Source organism: Schistocerca americana, chromosome 4 (assembly GCF_021461395.2).
Source record: "Schistocerca americana isolate TAMUIC-IGC-003095 chromosome 4, iqSchAmer2.1, whole genome shotgun sequence".
Classification (NCBI taxonomy): domain Eukaryota; kingdom Metazoa; phylum Arthropoda; class Insecta; order Orthoptera; family Acrididae; genus Schistocerca; species Schistocerca americana.
In genome coordinates this window covers 733,640,041-733,663,294 of record NC_060122.1, presented here as the reverse complement: position 1 = coordinate 733,663,294, position 23,254 = coordinate 733,640,041, and the positions used below count along the sequence as shown (strand labels likewise).

Sequence of the window (23,254 nt, the reverse complement as noted above, 5' to 3'; positions counted from 1 at the left end):
ATAAATGTCTGAGAAACGGAACTTTTAATATCATCCTTATTCAGGTAGACAAAATGACAAGTATTTTCTCAGTGTCATGTATCGCTCAGCAGGCCAGACCTTTACGAGGTTGGACCACCTTGTACTTTAATGGACGGCATAGAAAATTTTTCAGAGCAATACTAGGGCATGATACGATTCAATAATGCATAATCGTAAACAATAACATATTAATAATAGCAATGACGACAATAATAATAGTTACAACAATAATACTGTTACTTCGACATTTTTTAAAAAGTTGTTACAGTTGCGAATACCTCACGTCTCGCCACTGAACTGGATCATATACAAAAAGCCCTAGTTTACCGTAAATATCCTCCACAAGGTCACTAATACACAAGAACAACAAGAGTCCCAAAGCACTTCCCTGGGGAACACTCGAAGTTACTCCTAGATCTGGCGACGACTCTCCCTCCAATATAACGTACTGCGTCCTCCCTACATAAAAAAAAAAAATCACCAACCTAGTCACAAATTTCGCCTGATACCGCATTTGATTGTACTTTGACAATTAGCGTAGATGTGATACAGGGTCAAATGCTTTTCGGAAATCAAGAAATACTGTATTTACCTGACTGCTTTGATCCAAAGCATTCAGTACGTCACGTAAGAAATGTGTGAGTTGTGTTTCCCATGATAGATGTTTTCGGAATCCGTGCTGGTTGGCATTTGGAGGTCACTCTGTTCGAGGTATCTCATTATATTTGAACTCGGAATACGTTGTAAGATTATATTGGGGGCGCTAGTTTAGCGTATCACTTCCACTTCTTGCTTCTAAACGGGTGTGACCTATTCATTCTTCCAACTACGGGGAACAGTTTTTTATTCGAGGGATCTACAATAGGATAGGGGCTCTCTCTGCTGCGGATTTATTATAGATTCTGATAGGGGTTCCACCGGGCCCTGGAGCTTTGTTCAGTTTTTACAATTTCAGCTCTGCCTCAGAACATCGTTTCAGTGCTATTAGGCTTAAATTGGGTTTTCTGTTATAAAGGTCAATAGCAAACCGTTAAATTCCGTCTGCGTATTGAAGTCGGATGGAGCCACTCCAGGTACTGAATATGTCACATGACGTCTTTCACATTGCCATGACACGCAGGTTCTGGAGCTGGAGAACGTTGCACAGTGTTTTCAACGGCGGTCGGGCGTGAGTCAGACGGGCATGCTGGCAGCTCTGCCTTCCTCCGGACGAGCCCTTTCTACCCGGGGCGGAGTGAAGGAGACCGACAGCCGGAGTTCAAGGTCCCGGCAACAGCCTCTGCGGCGGTCCCTCCCCCGGGCGTTTCTGGGAGGGGAGCTCGAGGCTAGGTCCCGGCTTTTCTTCCACCCCTCCTTTTGTCTGTACCTGCGTGTATCTGTAGGCACGGTGTGGGAGGAGCTAAGCTCTTGCACGCTTCCAAAGCGACCGCAATGACTGCCCCATGACGGCACCCCGGCAACGTATTTAAGGTTCCGCGGTTCGCTGCTGGAGGCAGAGCGTGTGGCGCTACACCACACCACACTAGCAGCTTGACCTGAAGCAGACGACAGACTACGCCATGTTCCGCCTGTCGGTGAGTGCCGTGCAAACTCCTGCCTAACTCATCTACATCTACATCTACAGCCATACTCCGCAAGCCACGGTGTGTGGCAGAGGGTATTTTGAGTAGCTCTATCGGTTCTCCATTCTATTCCAGCCTCATATTGTTCGTGGAAAGAAAGATTGTTGGTATGCCTCTGTGTGGGCTCTAATCTCTCTGATTTTATTCTCACCTTACTAGTGGGTCACGTTGACATTGTGTTCCATTCATTCTCTCATAGAACGCGTCTGATTCATATATTTCGTACACAAATCTTCTTCTTACGGTGCGATGTGTTTGACTACATAATTGTTGTCCATATTCCTCTATTATCCGCAGGAAACAAATTTTCCTCTCTTTCTTTACCGCCTGTTTCTATACCTCCATTCCTCTAGTCATTAGTTAGTAGTACAGAAATATAAGGAGACTTTTTCCGCAAATTTTCATTCGCACTCTGAAAATGTTCACTATTCTCATGTTTTCGTTCGGACCATACATCTTATTATCTTCAAATATTCACAGTAATTCTACGAAGTAAATGGATATTAAACGGTGGTAACTCATAGGGCAACCAAATAACTAACACATGGCCTACTCTAAAGAGAAATCGATCTTATATTCACAGATTACATATACAGAATGTTCGCTCTTACTTCACAGAAGTTTCATGCAGAATGCACAAACCACTTTCAAATGTATTTTGATCCCGTCATCCCTATAGTGAAATAATTTGAAAACGAATTTCCTAGAGCGAAATATTCCAAAACTATTTCTCCTCGAAAGGAATAGCAGTTTTCAGTACATATCGTAAATGTGACTGGGATTTTTGATGGCCTCGATGTTTCCCCGAAAAAAAGGAAAAAAAAAGTCGTAGTTGTCGCCTCGTACTTTTGTGATATTTCAGACCGAAACTAAAAGTTTGCTGTGTTTATCACGTTCTTACAGCGAATCTATCTGAAGGAGAATTTTATAAGTCCAAATATGGGATATAGAAAAATATTTTTCCTTTACCTGTGAACCAGTTTTCTGTACATCTCCACAATCTGACTGGTACTTACTTGCAGTATGAGGCTTGTTTAAGTCTAATAATGCTTCCATAAAGTGTACTTTTTACCCAAAGCCTTTGTGCTGATTCAAGTTGAGACTGCAACTTTTCTCACTTTTCAACTGACATTTTGTTTGTCTATTCTGAAAAATATGTATCTTATACAACCGTCTCTACCTGTGTAATAAGTTTCTCAACTTAAACCTTGGGACTTAGTTTCCCGTTATTTACAAGATATCTTCGGGCACTACATGTCTCTGAGAGCAATTTTTTATGTTGTATCCTAAAACGTACATGTGCCTATGAAGATATTTTCAAATTCTAATGCACTGAAATGAAGGTAATTTGTTACACAATGAATGATGTTACAATAAACCTGATTGTTCGTTAACATTATGAGAAGTGTATTCCATTCAGAGTCTGAATGCATTTCACGTAGATCGAGCAACAGTTCCTTGCATGCTAAAAATCGATGAACTAGAATATTGAGTATGTACTGCATTTTTATTTCAGTTCTGGTACGTCCTTTGTGATTTATCGTTTAGCTGCACATATAGGACAAAAGATATCTTCAAATTACTGTCGTCACTTTTAGGATACAGGTATTCAAAATATATGGAGAGGTGATAGATGAATCTGAAATAGGTTCTTTCCAACATCATTCAAGTCAAAGTTAGTGGCTAACATTCAAATCAATTTTATTACCTTTGTCTCTCTCGATGTATCTTGTAAATAAACAATGAGGCTCTAAAAGTGCAAACGGAAAATCTGTAGTTAAGTCCCCAGATTCGCCATCTATAATCACATTTACAGTTACCTAGCTATATCAGTTATAGAAATGGTTGTTTCACCAATCTCAAGACTGTTTTCCGCTCGTCTTATTCCAGACTGAGCAAGTACACAGAAAACTAAATGAGGATGTAAACTCGTATACTCAACTTCTATGCTGCATTGTGTTATTAGGTACAAATTTTTTCCTTTCATCGTAGTTGTTTTTCTCTTTTTTGTATGTAGTTTTCTAATGAAAATGAAACACCCAACTATTCTATCAAGAGAGGCTACTCGTAACAAGTGATCGAGCGAGGTGGTGCCGTGGCTGAAGCAACTTAAATTTTCAAGGATCCGGAATAAAATTCCTATCCGCCCCCCGGCGACTTGTATTTTACATTGGTAATAATATTGTAAATGTGGCCAAAACGGACTGCATAATTCTTGCAGTGAACACCGATTTACCCTTAGGTAACACTACGTTAACACATTCATGCGCTCTATTGTACAGGGTGCATTCTCAACACGCTTCCAACGGAAATTAAAGCTGTGAATGATGCAGCATATATTTTCAAATAATGGTTAAAAGGTTTCCTTGTACTACACCTTTTATATTCTGATCCTCGCATTAATTTCGAATCATTTACGTTATGTAGTACTCAGACCTTTACGGTTCCTTAAAGTTTTGTTCCGTTCTGTAACTTAAAAATTTGTACATCAACCATCGTCGATTTTGGTGTTAAAAGAAGTAGACAAATAAAATAAATAAAAATATACCGAACAGTGTGCAAATTAGAATAATGCAGCTGCAGCTGACTATTCGCTTAATGTTGACCACAATGACAGAGGAATGTTACTATTGTATCTTCGTCTGATCATCTTGATTTGGTCACAGACTTGCAAACACAGTTACACGTCTCGCAGTGTATTTGCAGCAGAGTTACCTTATGCCATTTACGAGATAAATGATTCCAGTCTGCACAACCGTTTTTAGATCTGGAGATGGTCGAGTAGATTGAAAGTGCCCATCTTGTTATTGACGTGTGCAATCGGGACTGCAAGTGAAGAGTGATTGTTGGTAAGGCTCTGTATTAGCCTCAATGTCTCTAATTTTCTCGTGTGGTCATATGTCCCTCAAAATGACCACCACAAGAAAGTTAGAGAAATTAGAATTATTACAGAGTTTCACCGACGATAATTCTCCCCACGTGTCATTCGCAAGTGGAACAGTTAAGGGGAAGGAGGGGTCAGTTTGTGGTACCAGAAGTTGCCGCCGCCACCCATAGCCATAGGTGACTTGCAGAGTAGATATAGATACACCAAAGGCTGCTGAATCTCTATGTGCAATACCGTTACATGGCCCCTAATCAGGATTTAGATTTCCCTCGATGTCGATAAACCTTTGCAGGAAAAGGTAGAGAGAGCTACGGACGATTCTCCAATCCCTCTTTGTTCCAGTGAAGGCACTGTTCATTGTCTAACCACTGAAACGTCAAAGAGGCATTTGAGCCAAATCTCCCCACAGGAGGAGACTGAATAGCCATTCACAACCAGTAGTAGCCCTTCAATTATTTATCCATTAGTTTCAGAACCACCGAACATAAACGGCATTGCTTGTTGGAATACATAAACGGGCTGTGGAAGAGTACGCACTGTCAATGATCTATAGTTTCTCGCTGTTGGGTACCTCCACGTCAGTTTACTCACGGAAGCCCGCGAAATTCGTAGGTACAACAATATTTTCAACAAGAAAAAGGGGGCAATACAGTGACCGCAGGCTCAAGTCTAGTCTGACACTGGCTACTGTCGGACAGAAATCCGGTGACGTCCAAGAACAGGCAACGCGTCACTTTTTTTTATTTGTTCTCATTTCGAGAGATTCAATCAGTTATCAGATATCACTAGGGTCGTTAGGATAGATGGTTGCAAATTAGATGGAATTATGCAGTGCAACTGAACGAACATTTTTGTATGTTCCGATCATCAACAAATCTCCACGTTTCTAAACGAACTACAACCCTTCATGAAGTGTGTATGCGAAGCACTCAAGCTCTTTACTAACAGTAAGCGTATGGTGCTTGGAGCGCGATCAGTTACGTTATGGACAGGTGACTAAAGTGGTGACAAGTGCCTGTAGTTACTGTCTCGTGTAATAGACAAGGCAGTAAAAATGTAAACAAATGAAGAGCAAGCATGCAGCTGCAGCAGGTAGCTGCCCTGTGAGCACCGGTTCTCCAGGTGACGTGGCGCCAGACAGACCTCTTTTGTTTTTATGAGAGTGTTAAAAGGATACCTGGGCTGTAGAGGTGGGGGGTGGGGGGGGGGGAGGATGGCGTCAGTAGGGGGGTAGGGGTCAGCCCACGGCTCGTCAAGGCGTCCTTGGGTGTACGACCTCGTACATGATTCACTGCGGCTGCCTCCAGAGCAGCTATGGAACGCAGCTGCAGGTGCGTCTTCTGCCGGCACGGCAGCCCTGCCCCTACGCGCGCCAATACTTTGCTGGTTTCCCCCGATGAGCTCTCGATGTGCGAAATACTATCAGGCCCACGTTCACCAAGCATTCAGCTGTGTTTTGAAACTACAAGTCACAGTCGAGCGAGCTGGTGCTGGGGTTCAGTGGACACGCACTGGGGAGGACGTTCTCCTATCGCTATATTTTCACACTATCACTTGAAACTGAAAGAGGCAAATGTGAAGTAGCATTTCACATAAGCCATTTGTGGACTGCTAGGGATAAATAAATCCTTACATGCCGGTTCTGTGATGTTCTCGGTTATGCGGACAGCTTTTTGTTCAAAATGGTTCAAATGGCTCTGAGCACTATGGGACTTAACTTCAGAAGTCATCAGTCCCCTAGAACTTAGAACTACTTAAACCAAAATAACCTAAGGACATCACACACATCCAGACCCGAGGCAGGATTCGAACCTGTGACCGCAGCGGTCGCGCAGTTCCAGACTGTAGCGCCTAGAAATGCTCGGCCACACCGGCCGGCGCGATTTTTGTGTTTAGTGCGCTCTTAATGTTCTTTCTGCGATATAAGTACGGTTAAATAATTTAAAGTCTCCATCCTCAGTGCATATAACAACATGTGACATTAATCCAAAGTGTCTCATAGTAAACAATATTGGTTACCATAGAGCATACAGAGGTCTAACGTGAACATGTTTTTCGCGACGGATTGCTGTTCTTGACCCCATTGTCCATACTCCATTGTATAAAAATGTCTTGTTTAAACCATGTATAAAAGAAAAGACGATAGTCAAACGTACAAAACAATGAATGTGGTAAGTACAGTTCATTAGTCACTGATAAGGAAATATGAACACATCCCGCTCGTAACTAACAGTTTGAGCAGGTGTACAAATAATACAAACAGTTTAGCATCTCACATTCAACTCAACTCATTTTTTCTTCAGGTAGACGAAGTGATATCTTTAATAAAAAATAATGCTAATAATTTAAATGGAACTGGATGACAAATAAAAAAATATGAAGAAATATTTGAATGGCATGCTTTACGTCTTTTAAATTTTCCTTATGACTTCATTAGCATTATTACCCATGCAGATCGTAACACGTGATTACTTGAATACGAGGACGAAGGTAACATCATAAAAGTAAAAAATCTCTCGCAGTATCAGTGGTCGATTACTGTGCAGACACCACAAACTCTGAACAGTATTAACTGAACAAAGAATAAGAAGAGCTTAATCTTTTTACCCTTGTAATAACTTGACGATGCAATTTTAATATATCTGAAAGCTCAAGTAGTAAAACAACGATCCTATATCTGATATTCTTCGCTACAATAAAATGGGAATTTCGGAAGTAGCAGCCGGGACTCGTACCATTCTCTCTAAATTGAATAACGAATTTAAAAGGAAAGCCGGAACATGGACTGGCATCAGCAAAGTAATATCTTTATCTGCACGTCTCGCGATGTTATTTAAATAGCTATAATTTTCTAATAAAATGTCGATTAATAAAATAACGTGTGTCGAAATGGATACTGCAAGGGCAAATTAAGGCTCTCTTTGCTGAAAATAGAATATAGTTAAATACGATATTGGGCGTGGTATCTGGCATGTCTCAAGCAACGTAAACAGGTACTTGTTTTCCCTGGGGGCGACCAGTGCCGCAACTGCTATCCATCTGAGTGACTAGAAATACGCCCCCTTTGCACTTTTACTGGCCTGCATCTGGTGTCACTTATCGCGTAGTATCTCCATCTGCTCATTTTCCCACTGACACGCGACTCTCTTCATGATTGACGGAACACCATTTCGCCACATTCTTATCGGCGGTGCTGAAGCATGAGCTTGCTTAGTCCCATATTTTCCCGAGAGTCCTCGTAGCCAGTAGGACAACACATCGTTCCCTTGACACTGCGACAGGACAACGTTATCGTGCAAGCTGTGGGCCATTTTTTGTTTGCTGGGTAAATCTACTGAATATTCAGTAGGTGGTTCTGCTTTCGAATTCTAGTATACAATTTAAATTTGTCAAATGTTACTCTACCAAAGCTTACACAAGGCTCAATCTCACGTTATCACCTTTCCAGAACTCTCCAAATTTAAGTTCGTACGTCTTCCATGAAACTGATTTTATGCTTTCATCCTACCTTATGTCTCTTCATAGCTTTAGCTCGGCAACGTCTTACAGGAAGACAACAGAGGTAATAGATGCGTCAGCACTGTACGTGAGAGCTGTGCATGTGAAAGGAGTTCATGTGAAGAGAAAACAGTCCATGATGCTCAATGGGAAGCATCACTTGTAAGAATCCGCAGATACGCAAGGAGTTCAGTACCCTGCAAGAGGCGCGTTGCGCTACGGGTCGTGGGACTTTCTGTGCTAAATCAACGCCCCTGTGAAGAAAGGCTGCAATTTGCCATAATCGCCGAGTAATGCCACTTAAGCTTGCGGCTTTGCTTCTCGCCAGCCTGTATAGAGATGACTAACCGCGTCGCGTGCCACGTTAATAAACGTAACTGCTGTTTTTTGCAGCGGCTGTAATTCTGTCTGCAGTAATAGCTGGTGTTCCGAAGTCACGGTACTTGATCTCTCACTCTCACTATTACATTACTTAAATCCGAGTACCCTTGTTGTCTTCCGACAGCATGAGTTAGCTGTTACAAAAGCCAACGTAATTTCTGTTGCGAACTGCATGCTGAAGGACTGCAGAGTAGTTGCAGTCTGGTAGTAACGTGCAGTCGCGATACTTTTTTTCCAAATTTATACAGCGGCATGAGGTTTCTCAGTTTGTTCACAGACAACGGTGTCATGTACAGGAAAAAATCTTGGCGGGATAAGTAAAAGATTTTGCCGAGAGACGTGGTATTAGCAACTGGTTTACTAAATGGAAGCCCCTTCGAACATGCGTAAATTCGTTTATTGAATCCACACACCATGGTCCGTATACTACACCATGGAGGAGAGTTTCCAGAGATGTGGAACAAGAAGAAGTGGGCACAGCAGGCTACCTCTGTAGAGAAGACTAACAATAAAATTATTAGCAGGGTTTCTGAGACTATGTTGTCCTAGATGGCGAAAGTGACCGCCCAAAAGGAAATGTGTTTTGTGTCGCGTCAGAAGGACGCTATTCTGAAATATATATGACACGACAGAACATGCCACAATTCACTATCTGAGACACCTTGCTGAGGCAAAAAGGTTTTCATACGCTCGAATACTATTCCTAACCTATAGGATCATCATTAGTCTGTTAACGCATTGCTCGGTATCGTTACCTCTTTTCACCAGTTTCTTACGTGGCTGAATCTTGGACTAAACGTCTCCACTCGCAATTATGTTTATCGCTTTTAACATAACGTCAAGAGGCAGATTGGTAGTATTGTTAGCTTGGTCCAACCATCTACTGGTTGCTGTTCCTAGTTGTCATCTGCTTTCGATTTTTCCTTGCTAGATGGTCTTTTCTAAATTGTCGACTTCTCTTCTCACAATGTACCCACATATCCGGAAGTATCTTCGGATGACACAGATGTTCTAACTTTCAACTCGTTTCCGAAGTGTTTGACTTCCTCACCAGAACGGATTAACGGCGGAGATAGAAGGAATTCAGAGATGTGCTGCTAGATCTGTAACCGGCAGTCCAACCAGAACGAATCATAAGAATTGTTTAGAAATCTGACAGGGCAGCCTTGAGAAAAAAGCGACGTTAATTTCAGTAAACACTGTTCGACATAGTTAACATTACATATCAGCAGCATAACGCCTCTGCTAGGCATACATACAAGGTTTCACAAAAGGTCAAAATTGTACAGATGGATGTGAGCCACCAAGCATTAATTTCCCCTTCTAATCTCTTCACCTCAGATTGACACTTACACTCAACGTCATTCACTGTCTGTTTTGTAAATTTCAGTGTCTGTCTTCCTTACAGCTTTTGCTCTCTGCGGCTCTCTTTAGTACAATGGAAGACATTCTTCGACATCTTAGCAAGCGAAATGGCCCAAGCCGGCCGGTGTGGCCGTGCGGTTCTAGGCGCTTCAGTCTGGAAACGCGTGACCGCTACGGTCGCAGGTTCGAATCCTGCCTCGGGCATGGATGTGTGTGATGTCCTTAGGTTAGTTAGGTTTAAGTAGTTCTAAGTTCTAGGGGACTGATAACCGTAGATGTTACGTCCCATAGTGCTCAGAGCCATTTGAACCATTTTTGAAATGACCCTTTGGTCAGCACATTAGACTCGCAATTGGGAGAACGCCGGTTCAGATCCCCGTCTGGTCATCTAGATTTAAGTTTTCAGTGAGTTCCGTAAATCACTTAAGGCGAATGCCAGGATGGTTCCTTTGAAAGGGCACAGCCGATTTTCTTCCCAACTCCGAGTTTGTGCTCCGTCTCTAATGACCTCGTCGTCGACAGGACGTTCAACATTGATCTTCCTTTCTTTCCTTCCTTGATGTCTCACCGCATAACATCCTAGGCCTTCTTATGGTTTGTGTTTCACGTATACTCATTTCTTCGCCATCTCCCTACAGATAATAGACGATTCCTACAGAGGGCTTTGGTATGAAAAATTTAATGGTCAGAAATTAACATCTATTCGAAAGAGTAACCTACTCCTTACAGCAATCTGCATCTGTTCAAGTGACGGTGGGTAGTACTAATGGACTGACGTTATCCGTTGACAGAAATAGCCCACTTGTTAGCTTAAGTTGCTTATGGCTGCGGCATAGCTTCTGCTCCAGTAGGACCGTCACAACTGTGTTTCATGTTAAAGTTGACGAATCTTCTCTTACACGATCTCTCTGTATTTGAACGTAACTTGTGAATATCTGACATTCGGGAACATGCTCATAGTTTCGCCACTCTGCAGACAAGGATCAAATATTTTAGCGAAACTCACGACATCTTTACCGTGCCAGAATTAGATAGAAACAATACCTCCGTCTCCAGGAATGATTGTAATTGCCCCGGCGTTGCAGATCAGCTCAGAGTACTGCAGCTGGAAATAAAGGGACGTAATCAGGTGGCAGATCGTCTCCACGAGCCGTATTTAGGAACCTCGATCAGGAGTGTAGTTTCAAGAGTGTAGTTTGTAGATGATTTCTCACATTCTGAGCAAACGCCATGGTAATTTCTGATCGCAGCCTTGGAAAGAGAGCGAATATACATTAAAATACGTACACACAGAGAGAGAGGACAAAATATAGACATTCGTAAAAATTTGGCGGACACGATTTTCGTATCTTAGGCTAGAAGATTTTGGTGGCGACAGAAAAGATATTATCTTACCTGATCACACGCGTAATAAAAAAGTGGTCATGGCTGGACGATTATCATCAGTAGCGGACTGTCTCTCGCGGTACAAACGGTGAAAGATCAGAGGAAGACGATACACTTGTCATATTTATGTTTTAATTTGTTGGGCTCAGTTAATCAAGCTAAACACCCATACTCTACGTCTTTAGTACTGTTGACTTCATTGCTATGTATCTGAAGCGCTATATGTACAAGGCACGCATCAATATCATGTACATTTCGCACTCACACATTAGGTATCAGCAAATATATAAGCACAAGTTGACGAAATGCCCACAGATCAAAAAAATTGTTTGTCACTGACAAAAAAGAAAGAGGAGTTACGTTTTGCTCAAGAGACACCATTATTAGATGTATATTACATGACTCATTTCTATATGTTACGAAAAATGTTCGTATGCAGTGTTATAGGAGCCTTCTTCTAGCCACAGAGCACTTTGCTCTCCGGAAGCTAGTGTGGTACCTACCGCACCAAACATTCTGATTTACCTTTACCAAAATGTTTCCTTCATTAAGTCAAGTCAGTTCTAGACGATGTATTACTTGTTTCTTCCCTATCTTTGTTAAGTGTGTTACATTATTGTTAATGAGACGTAAAGCGCAAGGTAAGACTACAGGAATTCTTTTACAGAATATATTAATAGCGTATTTTATTGTGTAGTAGCCTAATCCAGGCTGATTTTGTCAATACGACAATACTTCGGCCACCAGAGTCGTATTTCCCGAAAGTTATCTACAGTTATTTTTACCTCAGTTTTTGCGTCTGACGTCGGAGGTACTCTTTCCGTAGCTCGCAAGGTCTCTTCCTCTTTAAAGCAACGCCACCGCTGCGTCGGAAGGTTGTGCGCCGCTTTGAAGAGCCCAGAGACACTCGCCAACTAATGGAAACGCCGGCTTTCGTATGGTAATGAGGATCCAAGTCCATTCAGCGTGAATGCGGGGACGCAGACACTCGCGTCATTTGCAGTCAGTGCGATGGTGCAAGTCAGCGCCGCGTTCATCCCGCCTGCAAAACACTGGTCGGCTCTCCAAGGTTTACTCGCTGATGACTTGCCATCAACAACAGAAAGTCCTCATTTCAGCCAAATGCGCAGATTTTGGTCCCAGTGATATAGAAAGGAATTTACACCTACTACCGTACTGTAACGGGAACATAATATATTACTGGCCTCCTCCTTACTCCACTCACGTGTGGATAACTGCAAAAAAACTGTCTCTACACTTCCAAAGATGCTCATTTTTTTTTTCAAATATTGGCTTTACTGTCGGCTGTTTTAAGGTACAGGGAACGAAATAATACTGTTCTTCAGTTTTAGGATCTGCGTCCCTGGATATAAATCGTCTAATTGACTGATATGGCTCAGCTATTCATTGATACACCCATTTTACAAACGATTTAATCGGTAATGTACAGTGTCTGAATTTGATTTCTGTATTCGTAGTTTTGATCCTACAGAATTTTGTTTCAGGTGATATACTTAATCTGTTCCGATTCCAGTCGGCCGCGGTGGCCGAACGGTTTTAAGCGCTTCAGTCCGGAACGGCGCGAGTGCTACGGTCGCAGGTTCGAATCGTGCCTCGGGCATGGATGGGTGTGATGTCCTTAGGTTAGGTAGGTTTAAGTAGTTCTAAGTTCTAGGGGATTGATGACCTCAGATGTTAAGTCGAATAGTGCTCAGAGCCATTTGAACCATTTGTTCCTATTCCAATAGTAACTCTCGCTAATATTACTCATTCTGATGGATTATTTTACTCAGATACTGAATTGACCCATTTGCTGGTCTCATAATTAATTATCAACTAACCCATCACAGAAATTTGTTCAGTGAAGGGAAAATTGAAACCTAATATTTTCATCTACTTCATTCATCTGTCTTATCTTGCTTGCTGTCGTAGTGATCACCCTAGTGAAGAAGGATACAGCATCCGTAAGGGCCACGCAGTCAATATACATCTCTTTGAGCAACAGAGATAACCTGAAGTGGACATCTTTTTCTTCTTCTTTGAGCAAGTTACTGAATGAAGGTTCCCGTACTATCAATTCCAATTTCTTTCTTTTTCTGAATAAATTCTTCAGTTTTCAGTAAGGACCACAATAGTCACACAATAGTAGCTGTCCATTTCACAGGCGAGTACAGCTTAAACTCAGTCACCAACCCTAAGGCTAGATTAGATATCACTGTTGTTTATTGGGCAGTGTACTACAATGATGACATGGCCCTGGCTTGTTCTGATTTGAAAATCGACTCTTCCATCATGCCAGGAAGAACATGCTTTCTGAAGTGGAATCCTTCATGGAGCAATTATCTAGTTTTTGTTCAGATTTGATGTATACAAGAAATTCAGAAACATGAAATTCATACTGTAGACGCTATTAGAATACACGTTAAATGACAGGACATATTCCATACGTGGTAACTCTGATGTCCCGTCGGTTGATCATGCTGCAGCAGATGCATAGTGACGCAAATATTTTTCTAATATACTATATAGAGCATACGAATTACTATTTTCCAGGATTAACTGAGCAAGAATTACTTCACTGGTGGAAACTGATTTTTCCATGCGTCTTTATTCACCAGCTGTAGACTGCCCAAAATGAATCTGAACTTCCGACACTTCAGGATAGAGTTCAGTGCTCTGTTGGATATGATTTAGGGCGTACTAAGAGTTTCCTACCGAGTTAAAAATTCCATTTTTTTGCACAATATTACAAGTGACTCAGTCGTCTTCGTGAGATGTTTGAAGCTGTCTGGACTCCAACAGAACTGTGCACAAAAATAAAATTATCAATTCGAATGGTTCAAATGGCTCTGAGCACTATGGGACTTAACATCTGAGGTCATCAGTTCCCTAGACTTAGAACTACTTAAATCTAACTAACCTATGGACATCACACACATCCACGCCCGAAGCAGGATTCGCACCTGCGACCGTAGCGGTCTCGCGGTTCCAGACTGTAGCGCCTAGGACTGCTCGGCCACAGCGGCTGGCTTATCAATTCGACTGGTAGCCTGAAAATATGTCATCTACCAGTCACCCCTAGAACACCTCGGAAAAGTTCTGGACGTATTTCTATCGCGTCTGTGTAGTGAGAGAGAGGGCAGCAGATACACTTTTGACATTTCAGTATTATAACCTGATCTTTGATTACGAAACTTTAGGAGCATGCTACGGCACTACTGATATCATAGAACCCAGACGCATTAACCTTTGAGTCCCAGTGTCAACTCTACGGTGTGTATAAGGTTACCATATCCACTCTCATTCACACCATATGATGTCCTGCCACCGAAAGTCTTACTTTTTATCTTTTTTTTCAGATGCATTACAGAAGCTGAATTTCGATTGTAAGAACTTCGTAGTAGAAGACATTTTAAACAGTACCTTGTACTGAACTTCGGAAGTTTGTTGGCTGGTTAAGAGCTTGTTTGGCGTCAGAGTATCACAATATAAATCCCGAACGTCCAACACAACATAATATTAGAAGAGAACCCAGCACACTACACTTACGTACCTTTGCAGTTTGAGATAATTTAAAGACTACGAGGTCCTGAAGGCTTGCTAGTATTTATTAGGTAATTACAGGCTGAACACTTCACATCTGGAAAAAGAACACTGGGAAAAATACCAGTTAAGAGGGTTCGTATCATACTGAAATCCATCTGAAGTGGTTTCTCGTACAAAGAAATGGAACGGTTTAAGTAGAACAAGTACTCGTCCTTCCAGATGTGGAACTAAGATGGACATGAAACTTCCTGGCAGATTAAAACTGTGTGCCCGACCGAGACTCGAACTCGGGACCTTTGCCTTTCGCGGGCAAGTGCTCTACCATCTGAGCTACCGAAGCACGACTCACGCCCGCTACTCACAGCTTTACTTCTGCCAGTATCTCGTCTCCTACCTTCCAAACTTTACAGAAGCTTTACAGAGCATCTGTAAAGTTTGGAAGGTAGGAGACGAGATACTGGCAGAAGTAAAGCTGTGGGTACCGGGCGTAAGTCGTGCTTCGGTAGCTCAGATGGTAGAGCACTTGCTCGCGAAAGGCAAAGGTCCCGAGATCGAGTCTCGGTCGGGCACACAGTTTTAATCTGCCAGGAAGTTTCATATCAGCGCACACTCCGCTGCAGAGTGAAAATCTCATTCTAAGATGGACATGTCTGTGGTCTGGAAGCGAGCCGTGATCTCTGCATGCTTCCCAAGTCAGGCTGCAGATATTTGCTTCAACAATGGCGCCAGGAGGTGTTCTAAGATTCGTGCTTTGTGTTTCAGTTGCTGGTGCTAGCGATGGCGGTGACGGTCGCCTTCTGCATCCCCGCAGACGTCGATCCACAGCCAGAGGAAGCCCAGGAGACGCTGGGAACCGCCGAGTCTGCGTGGGGCGGCCGCGGCTGGGGCGGCTGGGGCGGCCGCGGCTGGGGAGGCGGCTGGGGCGGCAGAGGCTGGGGAGGCGGCTGGGGCGGCAGAGGCTGGGGAGGCGGCTACGGGGGCAGAGGCTGGGGCGGCGGCTGGGGCGGCGGCGGCTGGGGAGGCCGCGGCTGGCACTACGGCTGAAGCTGAAGCCTCACCTGCCACTGTTACTCACTCACTGTTGCTGCCAATAAACTGCTCTCTGTTTCCACTCTAATTTGTGTTTGAATTTTGTATCACATCTCCCTCACTTGTTTCACCTCATACGGCCTCTAAAGATATGTCACACTCTCAAAATAAGTATTCCTATACCTCATTACGTGCTGACTTTTTAGTGTTACGACGTATGTATGTGGCTGGAATTTAATTTGCTCGTATGACATACAATGAAGAGGAGCATAAGCTAATAACTCAATAAGTATTATAACAAAGCACATATTCCACACATTCCTTTAGCTTGTACAGAAAAAACAAACTGCAAGGTCTTGGTATGGTTTAAGTTGACTTACGTGATACAGATAGCCACTTCTCAAATGCTGATGAATTCTTCTCGGGTTATCAGCCGAGTGGTGGTGTCGTTTGTCGCGACGTTTCAATGAGTTTCGTACCCATCATCTTCGCCAGTAGATGATGCCTACGAAACTCATTGAAACGTCGCGACAAGACGACGCCACCACTCGGCTGATAACCCGAGAAGAATTCATCAATGGAATACGCCGAGAAAGACTGCAGTCGCATACACTTCATAAATATATCATCATAAAGTTCACGATCAATTTATGGAAGAAGTACGTACATTTTATAACATACTTTTAACGAACTATTGATAGACTTCCTCCTACACATGTCATGTCGTCGATACTCCCAAACATAAACAGTGTATGGATTAATAGATGTAGTGGATTGAGAATTCTTTGTGGTGTCGCGTAGTATGCAAATTACCAATGAGATTTCCCTATCCTAGGAGCCAATAATACAGTGACATCAATAATTTAGTGAACTCAGACAGCAAAAGGTTATCAGAATAGGGTATTGATGTATGAATGGAGCACATTAGTTATGCTAATAAAACGTGAAATGTTTGCAATTACTGCAATGCCTTTTACAGAAAAAGGAACTTACGAATCTCAGAGCCCATATGACTAGGTGCGGACACGACTCAGTTATTAAGGGGCGGTCATTCACAGTGTGGTGATGTCAGCGGTGGACACTGTGTCGGTACGGCGCATCACTAATTAGTGACAGCAGCGAATCGGCAGCTGTCATCGGCGAGCCGTGGCTTTATTGCAAGGCGGCGATGTCCAGGTACAGTCTCCGCATTGACAGCTCGTTGTGTGTTGAGCGGCCAAAGCTGTGACATCGAGATGTTGGGAGGCGAGTATAGGCAATGGATCGAAGAGTTCTCATGTCCTCTTGGCATCCGTATTATATCACCGACTATCTGCTCATCCATCTTACTCTGCTAAACTCAACAGCTCCTCGAAATTTCCTTGTTTTCGATGTTGTCATTGGCGGACTAAATTTGCAATGCCGCCCAATGACTAATCATTGTTTCACGACAACACCTTTCAGTGCTGGGAAATTTTCTATCTTCTGTGGGTTGGTGTGTGACTCGAGAATTTGCATCTTTCTCATATCACTATCAAGGCTGTTCCAAGCGATGGTCACACACTGTTCCATTGTTTTTCTGCATTCCTAAGTTGCTGCGAAAGCAGTCACACAGCACTTACCTGTAACAGTTATCTCTGTCTGAGACCTGGACAGTCTCATGTTCCTGCCTCGTTTAAGAATCTTCTGTCGTTTGTGATTTATAATCAACCTCCTTACTGTCCAGAAAACATTTTTTTTAAGCAGGCTGACTTCTTCCACAGTCTTTTAGTTTCACACCCCTCCCTGTTCAAATTCTTGGTGCTTTGGGTCTGTGCCCCGTTCCAGCGCCCGTGGAGGTGCTTGAATTCTTGAAATGTCGCTTTTTTTAAGGCAAACAAAAATGGCTGTTGCCAGCTACAACATTCACACACCTCCACTAGTGCATTCTTGACACTTTTGTGTCTACCCTTTTTCTAAGTCAATGCATGGGTCCCTCACTTACGAGCACTTTCCACGTCCTTCACCAGGGTCTACGCAAGGTGTCCATTCATAAGCCAGGCAAAGGCATCCTCTGGGTTACCCCCTGCATGGCTGCCGGAAGCCCCCATGCCGACGTCCGTCCCGTCGTCTGAAGGAGGACCGACTTTCCCCTTATCCTGGCCCACTGACACGGTGAATCGCAGAAAGCGGTCACCAATGAAGATACTACATAGTAATAATTTAGGTGAGATGCCTTTTTTGAACTCATTAGTTTTTATTTGTCCCATCAGTACCGTATGTTTCGGGCATTAGAAATATCTGCTTCGCTCAGCAACAGGGAAGGAAGTCCTCCACTCTGACTTTTACCATTTGTTTCATCAAACAAAGTCACCGACAAGAATTTCTCTCGATAGAAAATTATCCACATGACTGAGTGGCCGAACGTAACTCTCAACGATACTTAAATAAATTGTACTAAACAGCGGATAGTAAGAAAAGCAATATCCAGTCGTTTCCTGGCGCTGAGGAAAAAGGTGAGTGAGACATTACAATTTCTTCGAATCGCCCGGAAGCAGTTGAAGAAAATATATTCAAATCTCTTCATACAAACATTGAAGAAGATGAGTTTTAACCAGTTAAGATTCATTTCACAGTTTATCAGCCATGGTATTTCTCTATGGTAACACACACACACACACACACAAATACAGACACACACACATAAATGGCTGTAATATAAAATCCAGGATGGATTTTTCCCTACTCTAATAATTTGTTCCCTTTCGTGACACGGATTAAATCTCTTCTGTGCATTTCATACGTTTTTTGTTGAGTTGCTTTGGAACATGTTCATCTGCCGGAATCTGTAATAATTTGTTTCTATTTGTTACGGGTTTCCAGTTTAAATTCTCTGTGTTTTTCTGTTAGCAATATCAGTGATAAATAGCCAACTCAGCATGATCTTCCTTTTCGTAAGTCATTTTGCTCCTCATTCATGATAGGTTCATAGTGTGTACACAGTTTATTTTTGGCGATGTTGGCATAAATTTTGCATGCCGAATTCAATATACTTATTCCTCAGTAATCACAATCGGTTAGTCTCCTTTTCTGTAGACTGGAGTGACAATCGACTTAGTCCAGCTGTCAGGTATATCATCTCCCGATCAAATCATATTTAAGAAGTTTAAGAATCTGTATATAAGTGACATGGTTGCATATTTAAGTATATCTGGATATAATCTTCTCTTGGGACTTTATTTACTTTACTTTACATGCGGAAACGTCCTTATCAAACATACACTTGCTCTACGAGCTTCTTCCAATTCTTTCCGTCGAATTCACTGTCTTTCCATTCGGTGATGATATTCATTCTAGCTATGTCCTCTCGGATGTTATCTCGCCACCCAGTTCTGAGTCTTCCTCTTCCTCTCATTCCATCTACTGTCCTGCCGAATGCTATTTTAGATTGCATATTCTTGTTATATGGCGTGCCCAGTTCAACCTTCCCTTCTTTAGCGCTTCGACTGTGTTACGGTGTTTGTACAGCTCTCTTAGTTCTTCATTTCTTCTTGTCTTCCATTCCATTTTATTTTCAACATACATCGGTACAAAAAATTTTCTTCATATTTTTCTTTCATATAAACATGAAATGTAGTAAAGGAAACGAACGAGAATGCATAGTTGGGAAATTGTGATGGCTGGCCGCAGAGGGCGTTGTGGTAATGCAGTGTCAAAAGTTGAAAATTTTTGCCGGATCGGAACTTGAACCCGGATATACCGCTTTTCATGAGCGATTGCCTCCTTTCAAATACTGACCTTTTTTCTTCATCTTTGTTTCTAAATATAAATACTTCACACCTGTATGTTACGGGTATAATGGTCGACTGATACAAGAAGGCTTTGAAGTTAGTTTTAAATGATCTTTTCTTTAAGATTGTTATAAAACTAAAAAGAGTTTTCTTTGGTGTTGTTACCCTTATATTGTTGTTATTAAAATGACTCCCTAATTACTTAAGGCAGTCAGCTGTTTTGAAAGTGAATCGATCTACAATCTGGATTTTCCAATTTATGACCAGATAATCCGTCTTTTCTTCATTAACGCGTAATCCTGTTTTCTCAGCGATTTTCTAATAACTTTGTATCATTCTGATTGATTCTGTTTTGAAATTGTTTATTAATGATACATTATTTGCGTAGGTAAGTCTAGTAATATTCACCTCCTGCATTTGGATCGCTTGTGGATTAGTTTTACTAAATTCTCTATCGATCTTCTCTATGATGAGGATAAATAAAGTAGGTGAAATGGTGTTACCTAGTCTCAGCCCCGCGAACATCTTAAAATTTTCAGTTTCTTCTACAGGTTTCTTTACGGTACATAAAGTTTCATCTATACACATTATAACTAAGCTGATTAGCTTTAGTGGTATTTCAGATTCCCTTATTATATTTAGGAGCGTCTCCCCATATATGCTAGCTTAGACTGTTTTGAAATTTAGGAATAATATATGGACATCAAAATTGAGTTCACACATCTTCTCAGCTATTCGTCTTAGAATGAATAAATTCTGTAATATGGATCTGTTTTTGTGGAAACCGCAATGGTAGTCACCAGTTAGTTCTTCAGTTACTGAGATCAGTCCATTTAATAGGCAAATCGCTAGAATTTTACAATTGACAAGCAGTAAAGCAATTCCTCTGTAGTTATTGCATAAAAGGGGATCATTATTCTTAAGTACTGTGTATATAACTGTGGTTTTTCAGACAGCAGGCATATTGTATTCCAAATACTTTCTATTAAAGACAGTAATTTTAATTCCGGTTGTGGTTCTCCATTGTTTGGTAACTCAGTCTATATCTGAGCATTAAGGTAAGTCTTGTTATTATTTAAGTTCTTTATCATTTGCTACATTTCATCTACTGATGGTGTGGTGACTTGTACATCAACTGTACCAGATTCTTCAAATTGCAAGTAAAACTATGGATCGTTGCATTCGAGTAGCTGGGAAAAGAACGTCTTCCATCTTTTTTGTATGTCACTCTTGTGCTGGTCAGTCTTTTCCGACTCTGATTCTTTATAAACTGACTCATTTTAGTAAATTTACCAAAAGATTTTCTTGTATTTTGATAGATGTGCCTTGTCCTGTGATACTTGGATCACCCTCACTTTCTCTCATCATATTGTTGTTTGTATTCTCTTAGGCTTCGTTGTGTTTTCTGGCGGAGTTTATAGTATCTTTCCTTCAGTTTCACATTGTTCCTTTATTGAATCCACCGTTTCCTTTCATTTCTTCACTCTGACACTTTTTTCTTGGCATTTTATGTTAAACTAAATTTTATTAATTCGTACTCTTTTTTCCTTCAAATTTGGGAATTATTTTTTAATATTGTTGTTTATTTGTATCCATCTTCTTTCAAGATCTTCTTGTTTCTTATACGCCAGTCTAGTTTTCGTTAGGTTACTTTTGATTTCTTTTATAAAGTTTTTTTGTATTTTCTTCCACCAGATTTCCTATGTTGTATCGAGTAATTTTCAATTTCGACTTAGTTTCCTTTTGAGTTTTATTTTCATTTTTTAATATGATTAACATACTTATACGGTCTGTGTCACAATCCGCGCCCTTAAAAGTTCTAACGTCTTTAATATTGTTCTGGATTTTTTTATAGCTAGATGGTCCATCTGATTCACCACTTCACCATCTAGTTATATCCATGTCCCTAAATGAATCGTTTGTATTGAAATTTTGTGGTGCTTTGCGTGAGATCATTTATCATCGCAAAGTTTATAAGTTGAACCCCATTATTTGAAGTTTCCTTGTGCTAGCTGAAATTGACAATAATTGATCTGTAAATCTCCCCCTTTCGTACTTTGGCATTAAAATCTCCTAAAAATGCATTTACATTAATCCGACTTACTTAGTTGTACTTGTGTTCCATTTGACTATAGAATTCTGATGTTCGAGACAATATATTCGGAAAGTACTGCATCAGTTTACGTAAAAGGATAGGATTCACATGCGAATTGTCTTCTGTGTCACTGTTTAGCTTTTTAAAAATTTTGAACGTCTGTGGTTGGAATATGTATATATCATGCTCTCAATGGCCATAAATTTCTTCCCAACTCTGTTCGTATTTCTCTTTTAGCAACTGCTTTTCAAAACTGAAGAATGAGCACATACAGATAATAAATTCAACGTGCACTATCTTAGGACAGATGTGATTCGGCAGTGTTTGCTAAATATCAGTTAGTAACTGTTTAGGGTGGCGACAAAATTAACTGGTGCCAGAAAGCAACTTGAAAGGGCGACACCACAAACAAAATGCATCGTTGGTTCCCAAAGAGTGCTAACGTCAACGGTCCCTTAGTGATGTAAGAAAGGGAAGCTTCTAAGTAAAAAGCAATCAAAAGATACGGCTATTTATCTCACATATTTTCATACTCGCAAACTCACTCGTTAAGACCTACATGGTACCTCCTCTTGAAGTATAATCACGACGTTTGGCAAGAAGTAAGATTTCACATTACAAGTAGAGAAAAAATATCGTAAAATTGTTAATCTGTAATTATACCACACGGTAAAACTATTTCTTTTGTCGTTAGTTATTCGACTTAAAACTTGAAATTAAAACATTCTCGAAAGTCTTTGAATGCCTGGGACCGATGCCTTGCCAGTACCAGTGTCGACAACAGACAAAAATCATCATGATTCTCGATTCCAAGAATGGATAAACCTTATATTTACATAACTAAGTTTTCATGGAACGCTAGTGACTGAGTGCTACTCGCACCTGGCCGATACTCTGCATATTCGAGGTAGTGATGAATCAACGTTCTCATAGTGGTGAAAGCTACAGCACAATCTAATGTACCAGCGAAAACATCGCTTATGAGCTCATCCTATGTCAAAGAGTTCAAAATTTGTTATGATGGACGTTTTGAGTCATATAGGTATTTTTCTTTAACATAAATGTACACAGCAGGACTTATATCTCTTTTAGTTGTATGGTGATCTGCTGCTGCTCACTATAGGTGCTGGAAATGGTAGAACATATTATCACCAGAATGTTTCCAATGAAAATATAGCTGGAACTTCTCACATTGGTATTAATATCTGAACTTAAAATGACAGTAGTGCATTACCCAATATTAGAATCCAAACACAAATTTCTCTTTACCTGTTTAGGGCTCACAGAGAGAAAATATTTACAACTCTAGTTTCTTTACGATAATACGATATGAAGATCTAAGAATCTCCTCAGTAATCTCGCAATAAAAACCAGCTCTGAAACGTTCAAAGTGCACTTGTTGGCATTTTATAGCAAAGATATTAGAAGAAAAATACATCTGAATAACTCTCTACCACTGTTATCTTATTTTCAACGATGTATTTCCAAAATGTGTTTTCACTGAGCAGAGAACTTCGCTCTGTTTTGAAACTTCTTGGCAGATTAAAATTATATGCACAACCGGGACTTCAACCTGGGACCTTTGCCTAATCCCGAGAAGTGCTCTACCGACTAAGAGGCTCTCTGGCGAGCAGCTGGACACCCACAGGCACAGCTGGGTAGTGGTGGACATTTT

General features: G+C 41.3%; 1 protein-coding gene across 1 annotated transcript; it reads left to right on the top strand.

Annotated features, from left to right (window-relative positions):
* Positions 1-1,440: 1,440 nt before the first annotated feature.
* On the top strand, positions 1,441-15,823 carry LOC124612430 (neuropeptide-like protein 32). Its single transcript, XM_047140636.1, has 2 exons — positions 1,441-1,595; positions 15,469-15,823. Exons 1-2 carry the CDS (start codon positions 1,581-1,583, stop codon positions 15,748-15,750), a joined length of 297 nt encoding a protein of 98 aa, XP_046996592.1. The 5' UTR covers positions 1,441-1,580; the 3' UTR covers positions 15,751-15,823.
* Positions 15,824-23,254: the final 7,431 nt, after the last annotated feature.